The sequence below is a fragment of the Malaclemys terrapin genome, chromosome 7 (assembly GCF_027887155.1).
Source record: "Malaclemys terrapin pileata isolate rMalTer1 chromosome 7, rMalTer1.hap1, whole genome shotgun sequence".
Lineage (NCBI taxonomy): Eukaryota > Metazoa > Chordata > Testudines > Emydidae > Malaclemys > Malaclemys terrapin.
The window spans coordinates 1,778,899-1,797,857 of NC_071511.1; the positions used below are offsets into that span (position 1 = coordinate 1,778,899).

At 48.5% G+C, this 18,959-nt stretch overlaps 1 protein-coding gene across 4 annotated transcripts in view; it reads left to right on the plus strand.

Moving 5' to 3' along the window:
• The first annotated feature begins 7,894 nt into the window (after nucleotides 1-7,894).
• The window catches only part of PXK (PX domain containing serine/threonine kinase like), a 51,004-nt gene continuing 39,939 nt past the window's right edge, over nucleotides 7,895-18,959 (plus strand). For all 4 annotated transcript variants that reach the window (XR_008445655.1, XM_054034541.1, XM_054034542.1 and 1 more), the window contains exons 1-2: nucleotides 7,895-8,022; nucleotides 17,927-17,977. Coding sequence is in view for 3 of the 4 variants with exons in the window: in XM_054034541.1 (XP_053890516.1) it covers nucleotides 7,921-8,022; nucleotides 17,927-17,977 (153 nt within the window). In the remaining variant the exon portion in view is untranslated. The remainder of the gene's footprint in view (nucleotides 8,023-17,926; nucleotides 17,978-18,959) is intronic.

The following is an 18,959-nucleotide window of genomic DNA, read 5'->3' on the forward strand; positions in this document are numbered from 1 at the left end:
GAAGAAAACTGACTTTGTTCAGAGAGGTGATGTTTCTAAACACATGGAAAAAACCCTTCCATTGGTGTAGGCTGCATCTAAACTATGGGGTTATGACACCTTAGCTACATGGACATAGCTAAGCCAATGTAGTCTCTGTAGTATAGATACAGACTATGCTCTGGAAAACCAGTGCAGACTAAAAATCATTCATATTATGGGGTTGCTGGGAGGAAATACTGCCAGAGCTCCCAGGCCTTTACAAGTAAATGAAAATCCAGATTAATTATGGTACATATGGGGAGGCCTTAAAGAACTCCCAACAGGAGAATACAGAGAAAGCACTACTTTCATTGCTGCATTATCTGACACCAGAGATGCTGAAAGAATTCTGGTGGTAGCTCCAGACAGAAGTCTGCTCTACAAAGGATTTTGATAGTCCCAGATCTCCGCTAGGCAATACTGTTGCTATGGAAAGAATTTACAGTAATACAGACTTCACACATAAGGCTATGTTCTGCAAAAGTGGAAGATTTATACAATTGAGGGTCCTGTGTTATTTCAAGGATGTTCTTTTGGCAAACAAACTCCTGGGGAAAATCAAACTAAACAACTGATGGCAAAGTTGAGTTCAAATTGGCTATTTCATTCTCTGTGGAGTAGCTGTATGAAGTCTTGTGTTTTAAAAAAAAGCTTCCTGTTTTTTTCCGTCATTGAGACCATAACTTCTGTGATAGCTCAATGTGCAAATGCTCTAATTTTCTTATGGCACTGTAAGTGAATCTTTATTAAACTTCCATATAATCCAATGTAGTGCCAGACAGCTCGCGTTGTTTGTACTTTAGCAAAGTGATTTATAGCTGACAAATACCGATTGATCATCTTATTTCTCAGGTAGGTGGGTAATGATGTATATCAGGATCATAGAACTGGAAGGGACCTCGAGAGGTCATCTAGTCTAGTCCCCTGCACTAGTAGCAGGACTAAGTATTATCTAGACCGTTCCTGACAGGTGTTTGTCTAACCTGTTCTTAAAAATCTCCAATGATGGAGATTCCACAACCTCCCTAGGCAATTTATCCCAGTGCTTAACCACCCTGACAGTTAGGAAATTTTTCCTTATGTCTCCCTTGCTGCAATTTAAGCCCATTGCTTCTTGTTCTATCCTCAGAGGTTAAGAAAAACAATTTTTCTTCCTCCTTTTTGTAACAACCTTTTACATACTTGAAACCTGTTATCATGTGTCCCCCCCCCTCCCCCCCCGTCTTCTCTTTTCCAGACTAAACAAATCCAATTTTTTCAATCTTTCCTCATAGGTCATGTTTTCTAGACCTTTAATAATTTTTGCCGCTTTTCTCTGGACTCTCTCCAATTTGTCCACATCCTTCCTGAAATGTGGTGCCCAGAACTGGACACAACACTCCAGTTGAGGCCTAATCAGCACAGAGTAGAGCGGAAGAATTACTTCTCGTGTCTTACTTACAACACTCCTGTTAATACATCCCAGAAGGATGTTCACTTTTTTTGAGGTCCGCATCTACTACTGTTTTACTCTAAATGCTCATTACACTCATTCTATAACAGTGAAATTCATCTCAGTGCAGAGGGACAGACCTGTGCACATCTAAGCCTTGCTTTTAAGGTCTTATGTGGGACTCAAGTGGTGCATAGGTTTTGGCCTGACCAGCTGCATAGGACCGAATTTACTGTATATGCATAAAGAGATCTACCTCTGAGTATATTAGAGATGTTCAATAATTTTATTCTTTCCTGCTTCTGGCTCTTTGTTTCCCTACCATGCTCACCCATGCAAACAAACAAACAAACAAAAAAAACACATCCCAAAGTAGTGGAGGAGCTGTTTTGATAGTGGATTCATGAGAGCTCCTGGACTGCTCCCCCCTCCCTGCCAAGATTTCAAATGACTTGTGTGTAAACATTACTGTTATCCTCTAGCCATGATTATTTAACCTATTTCAGTGACAAGTAAATACCAATGGCAAAGGACAACTGCTGTAAGTTTAACCCGCAGCCGTGCTGAGGGGAAGGATGCTGATACACACTGCGTGATTAATTAGCAGGATTTCCTCACATGATCGACTTCATCACTTCTAGTTGGTATTGCTGCAAGAGGCTATTTCCCAAATGTCCTCACTACCTTTGTCCTTTGTACCTTTGTATATAGTGCTGATCACAATCAGCCTCTTTGCTAAGATGGGGAGAGTAAATGATTGGTCTAGAGATGGGGTTTGAAGGTATGAAGAAGTAAAATGCATATTGCCTTACAAAATCTAATTGTAAACAAACAAATGACATTCAATGGTGGAATTTGTCTATTAGAACTGGAGGGAGGTGGGTTAGGGAAGGTATCAATAGAGGGCCTGTTTGTCTCCAGCCTTGTTTCTTGCCTATTGTCCATAGTATTTAGGTAGCCTTTTACACCCATGTCCAGGGCCACCGAGAGCGGGTTCAGGTCCTGGTGAAATTTTTTTTTCGGGCTCCCCAGCAAGGGCGGGCCGGCTAAACAGGGCCGACGAGGGGGGGGGAAGCCGGGCCCCCTTCTGGACTGCCGGTCCCCGGTAATTTGTACCGGCTTTTCCCCCCACCCACCCATTGGCCCTGCCCATGTCATGCAGGTATAAATGACTAGGCAAGGTGCAAAGCAGTAGAGAATCAGGGCCTTAAAGTTTTGTCTATCCTAGATTAATTTATATTGCTAAACATTGCTTGCTCATCCTGAGTTGATTGAAATGTGCCTTGGGTCCAGACCCACCAGGCCTTTGGTTGGGTTACTAGTGGTGCTAAGCAATGTTTCAAACAGATTAGGTTTTTGGGGAGTAAAGAACAACTGAGACTGAATCATTCTAGCCTCCATTGCATCTTTGCCAGCGTGATTAGAGATGCTAACATGAATGTTTAAAAATTACCTAGCAGCACTGGAGTAATGGAGAGTGTCAGGAGCAGAACTACCAGCCCTTCTCCTCAGCTGGTGAATCTTGCATAGTTTGCTGGCCAAAAGTCCTCCGTCCCTGCCCATTACGCTATCAATGCCTTCCATAGTATCTCCCACCTCCTTGGAAATACATTTATTCACAATTAATGTAATTCATTTTGGGAACTATCACCAACCTCAGAAAGTTTTTTTATTTTTCATTGTATAAATGCTTCTCCCCAGACAGTTTAGCAAAACCCCCATGATGGTAAAATATTCTAAAGTATAAATTGTCCAGATATGTTTGTGTATATTGTGAAGTGAATGGTGTTTTGTCCTTACAAAGCCACATTGTAATTCAAAGGTAAACAAAAGGAGTTTAACAAAGGAGCAAGGGCTGTAATCTGGCTCCTTGAAACTGGAGGAGGTCGGATGGGGGCAGGTGGGAGTGGACAAGGCCTTTTTTGTATTCAGTGTGATCTCATCTCAGGAAAAATGTTGAAGCTGCTTCATCTCTGAGGCACTGAGTTTACCCTGGCCACTCCTGGCACAGAACCAGCACTGACTGCACATGACTTTCAGTTTCTTTTTCTCAGTTTGAGGTGCTTCACTTGGTTTCTTTTCTCTTATTACATTGGGCCTAACACAGTAAGATGCTGAGCCTCCTTAACTCCCAGTGAGGAGTCAAGTACGCTCAGGACCCCTCAGGATCAGGCCTTCTCTGAATAACCTTGGGGAAGATTTTCAAAGGCACCCAACTCCAAGTCTCCTTTTGACTTTAATTCCTTTCCCTTCTGCCTCCCTTGGTGTGCAGTTCTGTGTCCATTTGATATAATGGGTCAAGTTTGGGGGGGTTGTTGGGTAAGAGCAGTGGCACTGGAACAATTTTTATAGTGGGGGTGCTGAAAGCCATTGAACAAAACTGTAAACCAGGGGTCGGCAACCTTTCAGAAGTGCTGTGCCGAGTCTTCATTTATTCACTCTAATTTAAGGTTTTGCGTGCCAGTAATACATTTTAAAGTTTTTAGAAGGTCTCTCTCTATAAGTCTATATTATATAAATAAACTATTGTTGAATTTAAAGTAAATAAGGTTTTTAAAATATTTAAGAAGCTTAATTTAAAATAAGATTAAAATCCAGATCTTATCGGTTTAGTGTGATCCTTGCCGTTGCTTTTCCTTGCTGAGTTTTCCAATGTGGGCCACAGCAGGGAGTGGCTGAAGAGCACGGGGCCGAGGCCAGGAGCAGAGCCCCGGGCTGGCTGCCGATACCCCAGGCTGGCAGTGGGCTGAGCGGGGCCGGAGGTCTGGACCCCAGCTGGCAGGGGGCTGGCAGCCGGAACCCCAGACCGGCAGCGGGCTGAGCTGCTCAGCCCGCCGCCAGCCCCGCTCAGTCCACTGCTGGTCTGGGGTTCCGGCAGGGGTAAAAGTAACTTAAATTTCTTACAGGTACTGTCGTATTACAACCCCCCTCGGGGGGAGGAGCTCAGGGGCTGGGATGTGTGTGGGGGAGCACTCAGAGCAAGGGGTTGGTGTGTGGGGGGATCAGGGCAGGGGGTGGGGATGTGGATGGTGCAGGAGTCAAGGCTGGGAGCATGGGGGGTGTAGGAGTCAGGGTTGGGTGGCGAGAGGGGCTCAGGGCAGGAGGTTGGGGAGGTGTAGGGGGAAGTCCTGGGGGGACGGGGACTTGGGTCTGACCTGGGACAGTCCCGGTTGTGGCCGGGTTGCCTGGATGGTGGATGGGTCCCTGCCCTACGCTGTTCCTGCCACGGAAGCTGTGGGCCAGCTGTGTGGGGGCACAGCAACTGCAAGCAAATGGGGGGCGGCGGCAGAAGATCAGGGCCGGCTCCAGGCACCAGCCCAGCAAGCAGGTGCTTGGGGTGGCCAATGGAGGAGGGGACACGTCAGGCTCTTCGGCGGCGGGTCCCACACTCCCTCTCGGAGCGAAGGACCAGCCGCTGAATTGCTGCCGTAGAATGAAGCGGCGGTAGAGCTGCCGCAGATAGCAATCGTGACTTTTTTTTTTTTTGCTGCTTGGGGCAGCAAAAACCCTGGAGCCGGCCCTGCAGAAGACCCCCTGGCCTGCCACTCCCTTCCCCCCAGGGGCTGCAGGGACTGCACGTGCCTGCAATGCCCTGGTGTCGAGCCACAGTGGCGTGAGAGGGGCAGCAGGACAGGCTGGGACACTGACACCTCCACCTCCACCGCATCTCCCGCCAGCCCCTTTCACTTGCCTGACTGCCTGCTGCTTCGTCTGCCATACGGGGCCACCAGCGCCAGCCTGCAGGAGATTTCCAGCAGCCAGCAGGCCCCCCCGGCTGTGCTGGGTCTCCTGGCTGGCTGTGGCCTCTGAGGGGTGGCCCGAGTCTGCCAGAGGTGAGTCCCCTCCTGGGCTGTTAGTCTCCTGGCTGAGTGTAGCAAGGGCCCCTGAGGTGAACCCCCCCCCCCACAGACTGTCAGTCTCCTGGCTGGGTGTAGCGGGGCCCCTGAGGTGAGCCCCCCCAGGCTGCCAGTCCCTGGGCTGGGGGTAGCGGGGGCCCCTGAGGTGAGCCCCCCCCCGGGCTGTCAGTCTCCTGGCTGGGTGTAGCGGGGCCCGGGCTGAGCCCCCGCCCCAGGCTGTCAGTCTCCTGGCTGGGGGTAGCGGGGGCCTCTGAGGTGACCCCCCACGGGCTGTCAGTCTCCTGGCTGGGTGTAGCGGGGGCCCCTGAGGTGACCCCCCCCGGGCTGTCAGTCTCCTGGCTGGGTGTAGCGGGGGCCCCTGAGGTGACCCCCCCGGGCTGTCAGTCTCCGGGCTGGGGGTAGCGGGGGCCCCTGAGGTGAGCCCCCCCCGGGGCTGTCAGTCTCCTGGTTGGGTGTAGCGGGGGCCCCTGAGGTGACCCCCCCCGGGCTGTCAGTCTCCGGGCTGGGTGTAGCGGGGGCCCCTGAGGTGAGCCCCCCCCGGGGCTGTCAGTCTCCTGGCTGGGTGTAGCGGGGGCCCCTGAGGTGACCCCCCCCCGGGCTGTCAGTCTCCGGGCTGGGGGTAGCGGGGCCCCTGAGGTGACCCCCCCCGGGCTGTCAGTCTCCGGGCTGGGGGTAGCGGGGCCCCTGAGGTGACCCCCCCCGGGCTGTCAGTCTCCGGGCTGGGGGTAGCGGGGGCCCTGAGGTGACCCCCCTGGGCTGTCAGTCTCCTGGCTGGGGGTAGCGGGGCCCCTGAGGTGACCCCCCCTGGGCTGTCAGTCTCCTGGCTGGGGGTAGCGGGGGCCCCTGAGGTGACCCCCCCCGGGCTGTCAGTCTCCTGGCTGGGGGTAGCGGGGGCCCCTGAGGTGACCCCCCCCCCGGGCTGTCAGTCTCCTGGCTGGGTGTAGCGGGGCCCCTGAGGTGAGCCCCCCCAGGCTGCCAGTCCCTGGGCTGGGGGTAGCGGGGGCCCCTGAGGTGAGCCCCCCCCCCCCGGGCTGTCAGTCTCCTGGCTGGGTGTAGCGGGGCCCGGGCTGAGCCCCCGCCCCAGGCTGTCAGTCTCCTGGCTGGGGGTAGCGGGGGCCTCTGAGGTGACCCCCCACGGGCTGTCAGTCTCCTGGCTGGGTGTAGCGGGGGCCCCTGAGGTGACCCCCCCCGGGCTGTCAGTCTCCTGGCTGGGTGTAGCGGGGGCCCCTGAGGTGACCCCCCCCGGGCTGTCAGTCTCCGGGCTGGGGGTAGCGGGGGCCCCTGAGGTGAGCCCCCCCCCGGGGCTGTCAGTCTCCTGGTTGGGTGTAGCGGGGGCCCCTGAGGTGACCCCCCCCGGGCTGTCAGTCTCCGGGCTGGGTGTAGCGGGGGCCCCTGAGGTGACCCCCCTGGGCTGTCAGTCTCCTGGCTGGGGGTAGCGGGGCCCCTGAGGTGACCCCCCCTGGGCTGTCAGTCTCCTGGCTGGGGGTAGCGGGGGCCCCTGAGGTGACCCCCCCCGGGCTGTCAGTCTCCTGGCTGGGGGTAGCGGGGGCCCCTGAGGTGACCCCCCCCCCGGGCTGTCAGTCTCCTGGCTGGGGGTAGCGGGGGCCCCTGAGGTGACCCCCCTGGGCTGTCAGTCTCCTGGCTGGGGGTAGCGGGGCCCCTGAGGTGACCCCCCCTGGGCTGTCAGTCTCCTGGCTGGGGGTAGCGGGGGCCCCTGAGGTGACCCCCCCCGGGCTGTCAGTCTCCTGGCTGGGGGTAGCGGGGGCCCCTGAGGTGACCCCCCCCCCGGGCTGTCAGTCTCCTGGCTGGGGGTAGCGGGGGCCCCTGAGGTGACCCCCCCCGGGCTGTCAGTCTCCTGGCTGGGGGTAGCGGGGGCCCCTGAGGTGACCCCCCCCGGGCTGTCAGTCTCCGGGCTGGGGGTGGCGGGGCCCCTGAGGTGACCCCCCCGGGCTGGGGGTAGCGGGGCCCCTGAGGTGACCCCCCCCGGGCTGTCAGTCTCCGGGCTGGGGGTGGCGGGGCCCCTGAGGTGACCCCCCCCCGGGCTGTCAGTCTCCGGGCTGGGGGTGGCGGGGCCCCTGAGGTGACCCCCCCGGGCTGGGGGTAGCGGGGCCCCTGAGGTGACCCCCCCCGGGCTGTCAGTCTCCGGGCTGGGGGTGGCGGGGCCCCTGAGGTGACCCCCCCCGGGCTGTCAGTCTCCGGGCTGGGGGTAGCGGGGGCCCTGAGGTGACCCCCCTGGGCTGTCAGTCTCCGGGCTGGGGGTAGCGGGGCCCCTGAGGTGACCCCCCCCGGGCTGTCAGTCTCCGGGCTGGGGGTAGCGGGGCCGGGCTGAGCCCCCCCGGGCTGTGCGGGGTCTCGTGGCCGGACCGACGCTCCGGGAGGCGGGCCGGGCCCTGCCCCTGCCCCTGCCCCGGTCCCGCCCCAGGCTGCGAGCGGGGCGGGGCGGCGCGGCCCGGGCGCGCTCGGGCTTTAAGACCCGGCGGTGCTGGCGCCTGTCCCGTGTTGACAGCGGCGGGCGCGGCGCGGCGCGGGGCGGGGCGGGGCGCTGCGGGGCGCTGCTGCGGGAGGCAGGTTGGCGGCGCGGGCTCCGCTCGCGGCCCGGCCCGGCCCGGCATGGCCTTCATGGAGAAGCCGCCGGCGGGCAAGGTGCTGCTGGACGACACGGTGCCGCTGACAGCCGTGATCGAGGCGAGCCAGAGCCTGCACTCGCACACGGTGAGCCGGGCCGGGCCGGGCCGGGCGGCAATGGCCGGGGGAGCGACGCGAGCCCCTGCGGGGAGATGTGAGGTGGGGCGGGGGAGCCCCAGCGGAGGGGGGGAGCCGGGGAGGGGAGGGGGGCTGTGTGTGTGGGGGGGGGGGAGAGCCACGGGGGAGCCGGGTGTGGGGTGGGGGGAGCCCCAGCGGAGGGGGAGAGCCGGGGAGGGGAGGGGGGCTGTGTGTGTGTGGGGGGAGCCGGGTGTGTCTGTGGGGGGGGGTCCGGGGGAGCCGGGTGAGTGTGTGTGTGTGTGGGGGGGGAGCCCCGGGGGAGCCGGGTGTGGGGTGGGGGGAGCCCCAGCGGAGGGGGAGAGCCGGGGAGGGGAGGGGGGCTGTGTGTGTGGGGGGGGGAGCCGGGTGTGTCTGTGGGGGGGGCCCGGGGGAGCCGGGAGAGTGTGTGTGTGTGTGTGGGGGGAGCCCCGGGGGAGCCGGGTGTGTGGTGGTGGGGGGGAGCCCCAGGGGAAGTGGGGGGTGAGACCTGGGGTATTGGGGTTGGGTGGGAACAAGCCCCAGGGTAGCTCGCTGTGTGGATCTGGTGGCTCGGTAGCAGGGTTTTGTCTCCTGGCTTTCTGCAGTAAGCTCGGTGCTGTGCAGCCCCTTCGCTTCCTCTCTCCTCAATGGATTTGCTCTATGCCATGTGCTGTACCTGTACTTGTTGTTGTTTATTGTTGGTTATTTGTACTGTGCTGGTCAATAAAACCACAGTGTAAAAACACCATCTTCTTCAGGCTTGTACACACTACCACTTATGTCGGTACAACTGGTGTCACTCCGGTGTGAAAAGCCATCCCCCTGAGCAATGTATGTTACATTGACTTAAGCACCAGTGTGGACAGCACTTCTGCTGTCATAGCCACCGCCTCTGACTGAGGTGGTTTTATTATGGCAATGAGAGAGAGAGAGCTCTGTCCCATTGGCACGTCTTCACCAGATGAACTACAGCGGCACCAATCAGGTCCGGCTCCAGTGGTTTTGCTGCCCCAAGTGGCGAGGGGGAAAAAAAAAAGGCCGCGATCGGCAGCACTTCGGCGGCAGCTCTACCACCGCCACTTCATTCTTCGGTGGCAAGTCCTCCCCTCCAAGAGGGACTGAGGGACTTGCTGCCAAAGAGCCCCTTTCCATTGGCCGCCCCAAGCACCTGCTTGCTGCGCTGGTGCCTGGAGCCGGCCCTGGCACCAATGCAGCTGCGCCGCTGTAGCACGTCTAGTGTAGACTAGCCTTTACCCAGGCCATCTCCCACTGCATCGGCACAGTTATGCCTGCTTACTCTAGTGCCAAAGTAAGATTTTAACATTTCTTTGCATACGTTAGCCTTGCTAATGCATCACAATGATGGGAGTGGAGCTGGGTTCTAATGTAGGTGACAACATATGGCTAAATTCTGTCCGCAGTTCCATCTGTGCAAGTCCAGTGAAGATGAGGCTGCGCAGGGGTAACTGGGGGCAGAATGTAGCACTCCGATTATGATGCTTAGCCAGAAAGAACCCAGTTTGACTTTCAGCTGCCAGGCTCCTTTTCCTGTGATGTATTTACACCTGACCCCATTTTCTTAAAAACTGAGCAGACTTGGTCTGGGGTCATTGATACCCAACAACAATGGAATTCCATAATGCTATTTTTATAGGCCTGCTGCTCTTGGAGTATAACTGCACTTTTAAAAACTGTGTTTACCATGGTATTATCAAGCAGTACCATGGTACAGAATCAGAGAAAAGGAGACCTGTATGGTATCACATGTTTCAGAGCTTTACCCACTTAGCAGGGAATGAGGATGTAAGAGATGAGGCCAGGTGTACTTCCACAGCAGCAGGTGCATTGGTAAGACTTGTTTTGAACATTAAGGGGTGTGTCCTTCAGCCTTACTCATTGTTTAGATGCACGCATATCATGGCAGCAGGCTTCTGACTTACTCCTTGTGTCTGGTGAACGTTGTAACATGAATAACTGTAGAGGTAGATAGTGCTATATTTATAGTTAATAAGCATTCTGTATGATCAAAATTGTAACCATACAAATCTGCACTTCTGCAATGCTTTCTGTCTGAGGATCTCAAATTGGTAGTTCAATGAAGTAACTTTTGTAAAGCAATCTCTCTCTGAACACAATCTCCCGCTTCTAACTATGAGGAATCTTTTAGAAGGCATCAGTGAGTTTAGAAGTCATGACTAGTGGTTTACAAGGCCAGGGCTCTCAATTCTGAGCTGTGTTCAAACTTGCATTATAACCAACGCTATTTTAGGTATACTTTCTGACAAACCTTTTACCTGTCTTCATAAACTGAGACGTGTAAGCGTGTTTAGTTGCATGAGAGTTTACATAATTTGTTTCCTTGTGCTACCAAGCCAGATCCCAGTTTCGTTGTGGGTGATTTCCCCCCTCCCCTCATTTAACTGTTTTCAACAGCATTTATTACAATCCCGTACAAGTAAAAAGATAACAATAGCTTTTTGTGTCTTTTCTTTTGGTTTGTTTGTGGTGGTGGGTTTTTGTTTGTTTGTTTTTGTTTTTTGGTTGATTCTCTAGCAGGAATTTAATTTAAAAAAACACCAAGAGTTCTGTTGTACAGAAAGCACTCAAAAGCAATTTTCTATCCCAAATACTCGGTGTGATGTGACTTCCATGTGTGGGATTTCAGTAGCAAGTATTGTGACCCTTTGATCATTTGTCTTTGTACTTCCGTTTTGTTAATTCACATTGGGGAAGATTCTAATAGTAATTCTGCACTTCACCAGAAATGCACAAAAGATCAGAATGCAGTAGCACTGTGCTTTTGATTTAAAAGCTGTTTGGGGTGCGTGTATTTCTAATAGCTTTTATGGTAGAAGCACTGTCGTTAAGAATTAAAATAAAATGGTCTTGAGGTGTGCATAGTACAGATAGTTTACATAGAGGCAGCGTGGGGTAATGGCTGAAACAAGATAGTGGATGCCACAGCAGTCTGAATTTCCTATCTGACATAAAGCTACTACCCTGTCACCTCGCATATCTGACCTTATCCCCTTGTTTCTGAGCTGGGAAACTGGGTGAGAGCAAGAAGTAATTGATTATATAGTGCATCTGATTTGAACTTTGATGGGGAAATTAAATTACAGTAACAGATCCCAAGTGTAGCGGCAGGATTCTCTCCAAGAAGAGGCACTTGTCAAGACATCTTGGGGAGGAATAGTTGCATTTTACTGTATTCCTGACCTAATGAAGACACAGGGTGGTGGTTATGTTTTATTAATAGGAAGACTAAGTGAAACTGAATGAAAATACTGAATGAAAAGGAAGACTAAATGAAAATCCATTCAGGCTTTCAAAGAAAAGGCCCCAACAAGAAGAAATACTCGCTATAAATGTGTTTATCCTCTACAAATACATGGAGAGCAGAATCTTCATAAATTAGCATTGCCCTATAGCAGATGTGAAAAGGGGGCTATAAATAAACCTGTTGTTCATTTGCCAGTGATATATTCTATCCATAATTTAAGGGGATGTGGCCACATTAAAAATATTAAACAACAATTAAAATCCTTATCTGTGATACTGATGGCATCTAAGATTATTAAAGCAGAAAATTTGAAAAATGAGGTTTTTTTTTTTTGTTGTTTTCATTTGTTTGATCTTGCATCTGTTGGTTTGAACAGTGAAAATAGTTTCCTCTTTTGAGTCTGAAACTACTAAGTCATGTAGTGTTGTAATAGTTGGGCTGCAAATGCTGTGGGGATTGCTTAAAAAACTTTCCATTGGATTTATCAAAAATGAAACACCCTCTTCCATAGCTCTTACAAACCAAGATCTGGGTCCAGATTTGATTTAATGTTGTTGCTATCATATGACATCCAGGCTAGGAATACTCAGTAAAGTTGTTATAGGCTCCAGAAATGGTCCGAGTTTTGAATAAACCAGTGACCTATAAGATAAAGGTGATGAATTGCAGGGGAAAAAAAAAAAATCTCGAAACCTGCTAAGATACAAAGTGCAAGACAAAAACTAGTGATGGGGAAACTTAAAATGGACTCTTCTAGTGGATTAGCCCGCTTCTGTTAAATTAGGTCAAGTACAACAGTTTGGATAGTATGACATTAAAATATTGGGGAAATGGCATTGAATAGAATTCTACATTTGGCACCAGACTGATTCCTATATCTTGTAGATGAGGAGGAAACTTCAGCATGAATATCCACTATGTATGTTTGATTTAGTCAGTAACCGAAGCGGGAATGAAATTGGTATTTGAAATGTTCGGACAAAAGTTTGCCCTTCATGGTAATAAATATAACTCTCTCTCTTGACCGAGAACACACACAAACATCTTAAACTTGTACCAAGTGGTGTTGTCTGTCAGAAAAATGGCTATAAAATCACTATTAAAAATTACACTCCCTCAGCAGACTGGCTCCCCACGTGTCCTAGGATCTTTTGAGTAGATACAGTTCAATGTCAGTTAGCGCTGTGGAGTACATATATGGAGTTCTCTTCAGCTTCATGCTGCAGCAACAAAATTGTCATCTGACTTTTGATTTTTGACTCTTGATTGTTAGTGAAGACTGAGGAGACAGCACCTGTCTCTCAAACAAACCAAAAAAGAACTTTATTTTTTTTTCTTAGTTTCTACACTGAAACAAAAAATCACAGTACATATATATGTAGATTGTTTTGCTTGTGGATTGATAGCACTTGAGCTGGAAGTCCTTAAGTGAGAATATATAGAACACCATGATCTAACTTTCAGAGAGCTCTTTTTCTGATTAAACACAATGTAAAAATTCTAGGATTTCTTAGCATGTATAATTGGACATAGCTCATTCCATGTCTCAATATTTACCATGTATATACTCTTTAATTTTGAGCATCAAATCAATTTGTATTTCATATACATTTCAATGGCACTTCATATAACCCTCCGGGTATAAGGCCTGATCCTGCAACTGGATTTGATTTCATCGGGGCTTTTTAAATTCTATTCTGTATAGGTTCTTACACCACTCTCATCACTGTAGTATCTGAGTCTCTTCTAATAGTGCGTTAACCAGTGTGACTAACATGTCACATAGCTTCTTGTGAACATGGTGGTCCAGTTGCAAGATCTGCTCTTAGCAAGTCAGACAATACTAGTGTACCAAGAATGGATTTAATTTCTTTAGCAGGCAAAAGTCTTCCTGTCCTTGAATTTCCTTTCAGTTGGAGCAGAATCATGTCCAATGTGTTTTAAGGTAAAATACTTGTAAGAGGCCTAATAACAAGATACCGTGTTCTGACAGCAGAGTCCTTTTCAGCAGAAAGGCTTTAATGCGTTTCAGCTATTTAGACATCTAGTGTTTTTACACGTCCATCTGTAGATGAGAACTTGTTTCTCATTTGCTTTTTAATCCTTAAATGGGAAACTAGTCTCTTTCATGATATTCTCTGCAGATCCCTGCTGCAGGAGTTGCATGCCTGAACCTGCGAGCTGCAGAACTACTTAAAGTAGTAAAACCATTAGGGGGTGTGTGTGTGCATGTCCTCTCTGGAATCCATTCTTTCCCTGCTTGGTGTATTGTACATTGAAGTTACAACAGTGAAGTGGAATTTGCCATTCCATTAGTCTGCTGCTTTAAAGTAGCCCAGAAGTTAAAAGCTGAATTAATTCCTCAAAATATATTTTGAAAGCTTCTCTTCTTTGAGTAATGATTAATGGGGACACTGTTTTTAAACATGTAATCATCCCTTTAGTTAATTTTAATTCAGATTTTTTAATCTGTCTCTCTAGATCGTTATGTAGTGTAAAATCAGACTACATTTTTCTAAAGCTATAACTTTAGGAAAGGAGAGAACCTCGGTTGTTTAGAAACTCTTGTAGATCCTCGTGCCATTAATTTGCAATTAATTCAGCCTCTTCTCTAACATTTTCCTTTGCTTTGAAACACACAATGGAATCAGCATTAAAGGTGACCATTAACTAAAAAAACTGAGTTGTGTGTGTTTTGAAGAAAACCTCAAACAGCCCAACGTAGTTTTGTAAAATACAGTCATAGCTTAAAAGACAAGATACCTGACTATTGAACACACAGCTTATTTTAGTGTTATCAGTATGAAGGTTTCTAATAGCACTGTTAATTATTATTATTATTGGTATTACTATAGCACCCAGAGGTCCCCGTGAGGATGGCAGCCAAATTATGTTGGCTGCTGTCCGCTCAAAGGAAGTGTCCCTGACCTGAGAGCTACAGTGTACTTGGACTGTATCTGTTGTATACAGTCTCAGGGATCAATTCTGCAAGGTGCTGAGTTTGTCCCTATGCCACTGAAGTCTGTAGGAGTCCAAAGTGCGTGGCATCTTGCCGGATCCTTTACAGATGACCTCTAATAAAATTCAAAACACTTTCTCTTAAGGCAAGAGAACTAGCCAGCTCTTCCTTCTTTGGGAAGAGGGACAGCACCTTTTCTCTGCTCTCTCCAAAGTGGTTTCCTTGTTCAGTAAATTTCAGTGAATTGCAACATGTCTCTAATTTTCTTCTGCTGTGGTCCTACTTTGATAAATTATTTATGAAATGGTGTGTACATTATAAAGTACAGCTGACACGAGCTGCATTGTTTATACTGCATGTAGGCATCACTTTGTGCCAGCAGTATCTTAGATGAGGTGGTTTAATGATGAATTGTGTAATAGTAAACATACTTGGTCCCTTATTAAAGGGACCCACAGGTCTAAGCAGCTTTCATGATTACACTGCTACTTTCCATACTAGAAGATTTCTCAAATAAGCATTTAAAAGGGGCTTTTTAGAACCCCTTATTTAAAAAAAACCCCTCAATCCAGTGTTCTTAAACTAGTATTTTGTTGATGGTTCTTGCTTAATTCGGTTTCCAGTTTCGAGCATTAAAAAGCTGGAAGCTTGAAAAGCCTTTTTTTTGGCCTCTGATAAGCTTTTGGATGAACTGAAGATGACCTGGATTTCTGTACTTTTGTCAGCTTTTCAAACCTCCTTGGTATAAAACAGATGAGGAGCGAGGAACCCGTGGAGCAGCCTAACTTGTTTGAGTCAGAAGTTACTTACTAGTGAGTTCATTGTGGAAATGAACGGTATTTCTCAGTCTGACCCAGTGGAGTCAGTGGATTGTGGGAGAGCTGATTGCAGTGGAAGAGGAGGCCCGATGATAAAAAAGTAGCTGGATGGGGCAAGGGGATGTGTAAGATAATTGAGATTTTTGGATACGAATCTGTCTTCTAAGGAATTTTACTGTGGCGATGGGGATAGTGTATTGGAAGGGAGATAAGGGAAGCTGGTGGATGAAGCTGTGTTATTGGTATTTTATTCAGGAAAGAATCATATTGTATTGAAAGCAATTTTATATTTTCCCGAGCAGTGATTGAATGGCAGCTGTGCCTCCATTCTGCTGGCCTGAGAGCATTCCTTAGTAGCACAATGAGGTCAGTCCCCGTGTGAACAGTGAGCAGTCGGGGAGATTGGGCAATAACTCTGCTTCCTTTAAAATACTAGTAAAGATGAATCACCAAACCTCATGAATCATCTTTCCCTTACATTCTTTCAGAGAAACAACTAATGTTCCTTAGAGACTTGCTGAATAAGTGGTTACTACTTTTCCTGTCTGTGTGTATATATAAGCAGTCTCTTCCCACTTCCTAGAATACAGATTAGAAATCAGAAAATGGAAAAAACCCAACTATTAGCTGTGAATTAGGCATTTAAAGTGTCTGCTTAATTAATCTTTGTTAGACTGGTGTAAATCAGGGTTAACTTTGTTGCCATTCATTGTACCTGGGTTGGAGATCAGGGCTCTTCTTTGGCTTTGGGGAAAGGTAAAGAGGAATGAATGGTGTGGAAACCATCCTCATGCTGATTTTATGTGGAGAGATACTGCTTGAATAGGCCAAACATTGGCCAAACTGGACAGTCTCTACGCAAAAGAATAAATGGACACAAATCTGACATCCGGAATCATAACATTCAAAAACCAGTAGGGGAACACTTCAACCTCTCTGGTCACTCAGTAACAGATTTAAAGGTGGCAATTTTGCAAAGAAAAGCTTCAAAAACAGACTCCAACAAGAAACTGCTGAATTTGAATTAATCTGCAAACTAGATACTATCAATTTAGGCTTAAATAGAGACTGGGAATGACTGAGCCATTACACAGATTCTATTTCCCCATGTTAAGTATCCTCACACCTTCTTGTCAAACTGTCTGAAATGGGCCATCTTGATCATCACTACAAAATTTTTTTTTCTTCTGCTAACAATAGCTCATCTTAATTAACCTCTTAGAGTTGGTAGGGGAACTCCCACCGTGTGTGTGTGTCCATTCAGTGACACAATGGATCCTGGGAACAGAGGAAGAATTCACTCCAATGTGAGACTTATCTGCTCTCTGTTAATCATGGGAGTGTTTTGTGTGTCTCCTTTCTTCTGCCAGAGCCAAAATGATCCCCTGGCCCTTGGCTGAGCTGATCCCCAGTGCTGGGAGTTCTCCACAGCTGCCTTGCTGGAGATGAGGAAGCCGCATATTTCTGACTCGGGACATTTTCTCACAATCCGAGGACACAAGTGCTGAACAAGAAAGAGCTGATTGAAGACTTAAGCATCCGTGTGCACAAGAGTGGATCTGCATTACTCCAAAGAGTTATTGGAGGCCTAGGGATAAAGAGGAAACAAGGAGTCTAGTCTGAGGTTTATCTGTGCAGTGGATAGTTTTTAAACAATGTCCTTTTGGTTTTTGGTTTTAATCTTCATTGGAAAACTGCTCTTGATGGCAGGGGAGTGCCTGTAGTATCAACATTGTACCTTTGGGTTAGCTTTGGCTTTTTGGACTCTTGTGGCACGCTCTCTCTCACACTCACACTATATGTTCCATTCTATGCATCTGATGAAGTGGGCTGTAGCCCACGAAAGCTTATGCTCAAATAAATTTGTTAGTCTCTAAGGTGCCACAAGTACTCCTGTTCTTTTTGCTTGACTAGAATTCATCCATATGCTTTGCTGTGTGGGAGATTTGGGTTTCTCTAGTTCTGAGAAGGGAGGAGCAAAATCAGCAGATGGGTATGCACAAAGAAATAAATACACTTCAAAAGTATCTCTCTCTCAAAAAAAACCCCCAAAAAACATTTTCAAAGGCCCTATTTCAAGAGGCACGGTGTAAAGATGACTATGGAAATAAAGGGAAAGACTGAAAAGAATTAAGTCCAAGGAACGTAAAGCTGGGTGCGTAAAAATCAACAGTACTTAAAATATACATGTGGTTCAAGAGATTTTAGATTAACTATATATTTTGACTGTAAGCAATGAAAATGAGCTATGCATTGGAAATGAAACACTGCATCAGGAGTAATAGAAGTGTGCTAATTATGCAAGCTTATTACACTGTATTTAACCCCTTCATCCACTCACCTAAGTTTTCTATAGTACTTTTCGCATTCAGCAGCAATGAGTGGTAGTAAAGTTGGGATTAATGAGCTGGAGTTTGTTCAGCTATGAAGGTGGCTGTAATATCCAGGAGATATCTTGCAAGTTAGATCTTTGGGGAACAGATTTTTCTTCAGCTTTTACAGGCTGAGTTAACAGGAGGGTATGTATTCAATATTGTCTCTCATTACGTAAATGAAAGTGCTTAAATGCTTCAGAAACCTGTACGCTCTTAAAATTCAGTTTCACCTTTCAGTGTGTTCTAGAGATGGGTCTGATCGAGACCCCTGATTAGAACAGTTCCCAGCTGGGAGGTTTTAAATCTAAATCCAGAATTTTCACCATTTCTGAGCTTTTCCAAATTTCATAGTGGTCAGTTTAAATCCATTATAAAGAGAAGACTGACTATGCATTCACACTTTGAGTCATTAGTTCCTGTTTCTAATAACTTTCTTCATTGTTTTCCCTCTCATTTCTAGGAATACATAATTCGTGTGCAGAGAGGAATTTCCATGGAAAACAGTTGGCAGGTAATCTCTCTCTAAATGTTGGTTCACTTAAACAGAACCTCTTCCTACTCAGAGGTGGATTACAGTTTTGTGGGGCCCCTCCCTACCCCTTCCTCCTGCAGTTGTCCCTCCCCACACCTGGCATTCCTGCCAAGGAGTGGGGTTGGGCACGAGGGCTTCCCCCATTCCCCGGCAGGAGTGCCGGGTGGGCTAGGGGAGTGCGGTCAGGGTACCCATTTTTCTGGGGTCCCTGGGCACAGGCCCCATTGGCCCAGTGGCTAATCCACCACTGTTCCTAGGAAAAGACCTGGATTCATCCTGGCTAGTCTAATTCTAGCTAGAGACCAAATACTATTTGAGAGTGAGGCAGGAATGTGAAATGCTTGAATGTGTTTGGTTGGAAACTGTTTCTAGTATCGGTATTAATTAGCATGAAGGCTTCATTTCAGTGTTTAGGTCTTCCAGATAACCAGTGCATGTGACCTGCTTTCTTATATCTATATGACCTAAGATACAACACCAAGGCCCATTTTGTGCCAACTGTTACCCGTTGTCAGTGGGACTACTTGCCCCAACAACAGTGGGCAACATCCATAAGTAAAGTTTGGTGAATCCGTCCTTTAGTTTCTGTGACAATTCTACCAGTGGACACAGAACAAAAGTCTTCATGTTGCTCTCATACACAGTTCCCACTAGCATGCTTTCCTATTTATTTATTTAGTCAGTCATCAGTAGATAGAATAATCTAGGATACTTTACGTTGTTTGCTCTAGTTTTGGAAGCAAGTTTTGGTGTTTTTATTCCAGGAAAAAAAAACTTTCTATTTCCATATTTAACCAAAACTTCTGAAAGTTGTGATTGTTAGAGGAACACTTTTGTCTGACCTCTTCATCTTAGAAGAACGACGTGGCTGTGGTAATTACAGAAGACCTCATTGTCTTCTGCCATTGTGGATATTCTAGGCCAAACCAAGAATAATCTGTGCAGTGTGTTCCTATTACAT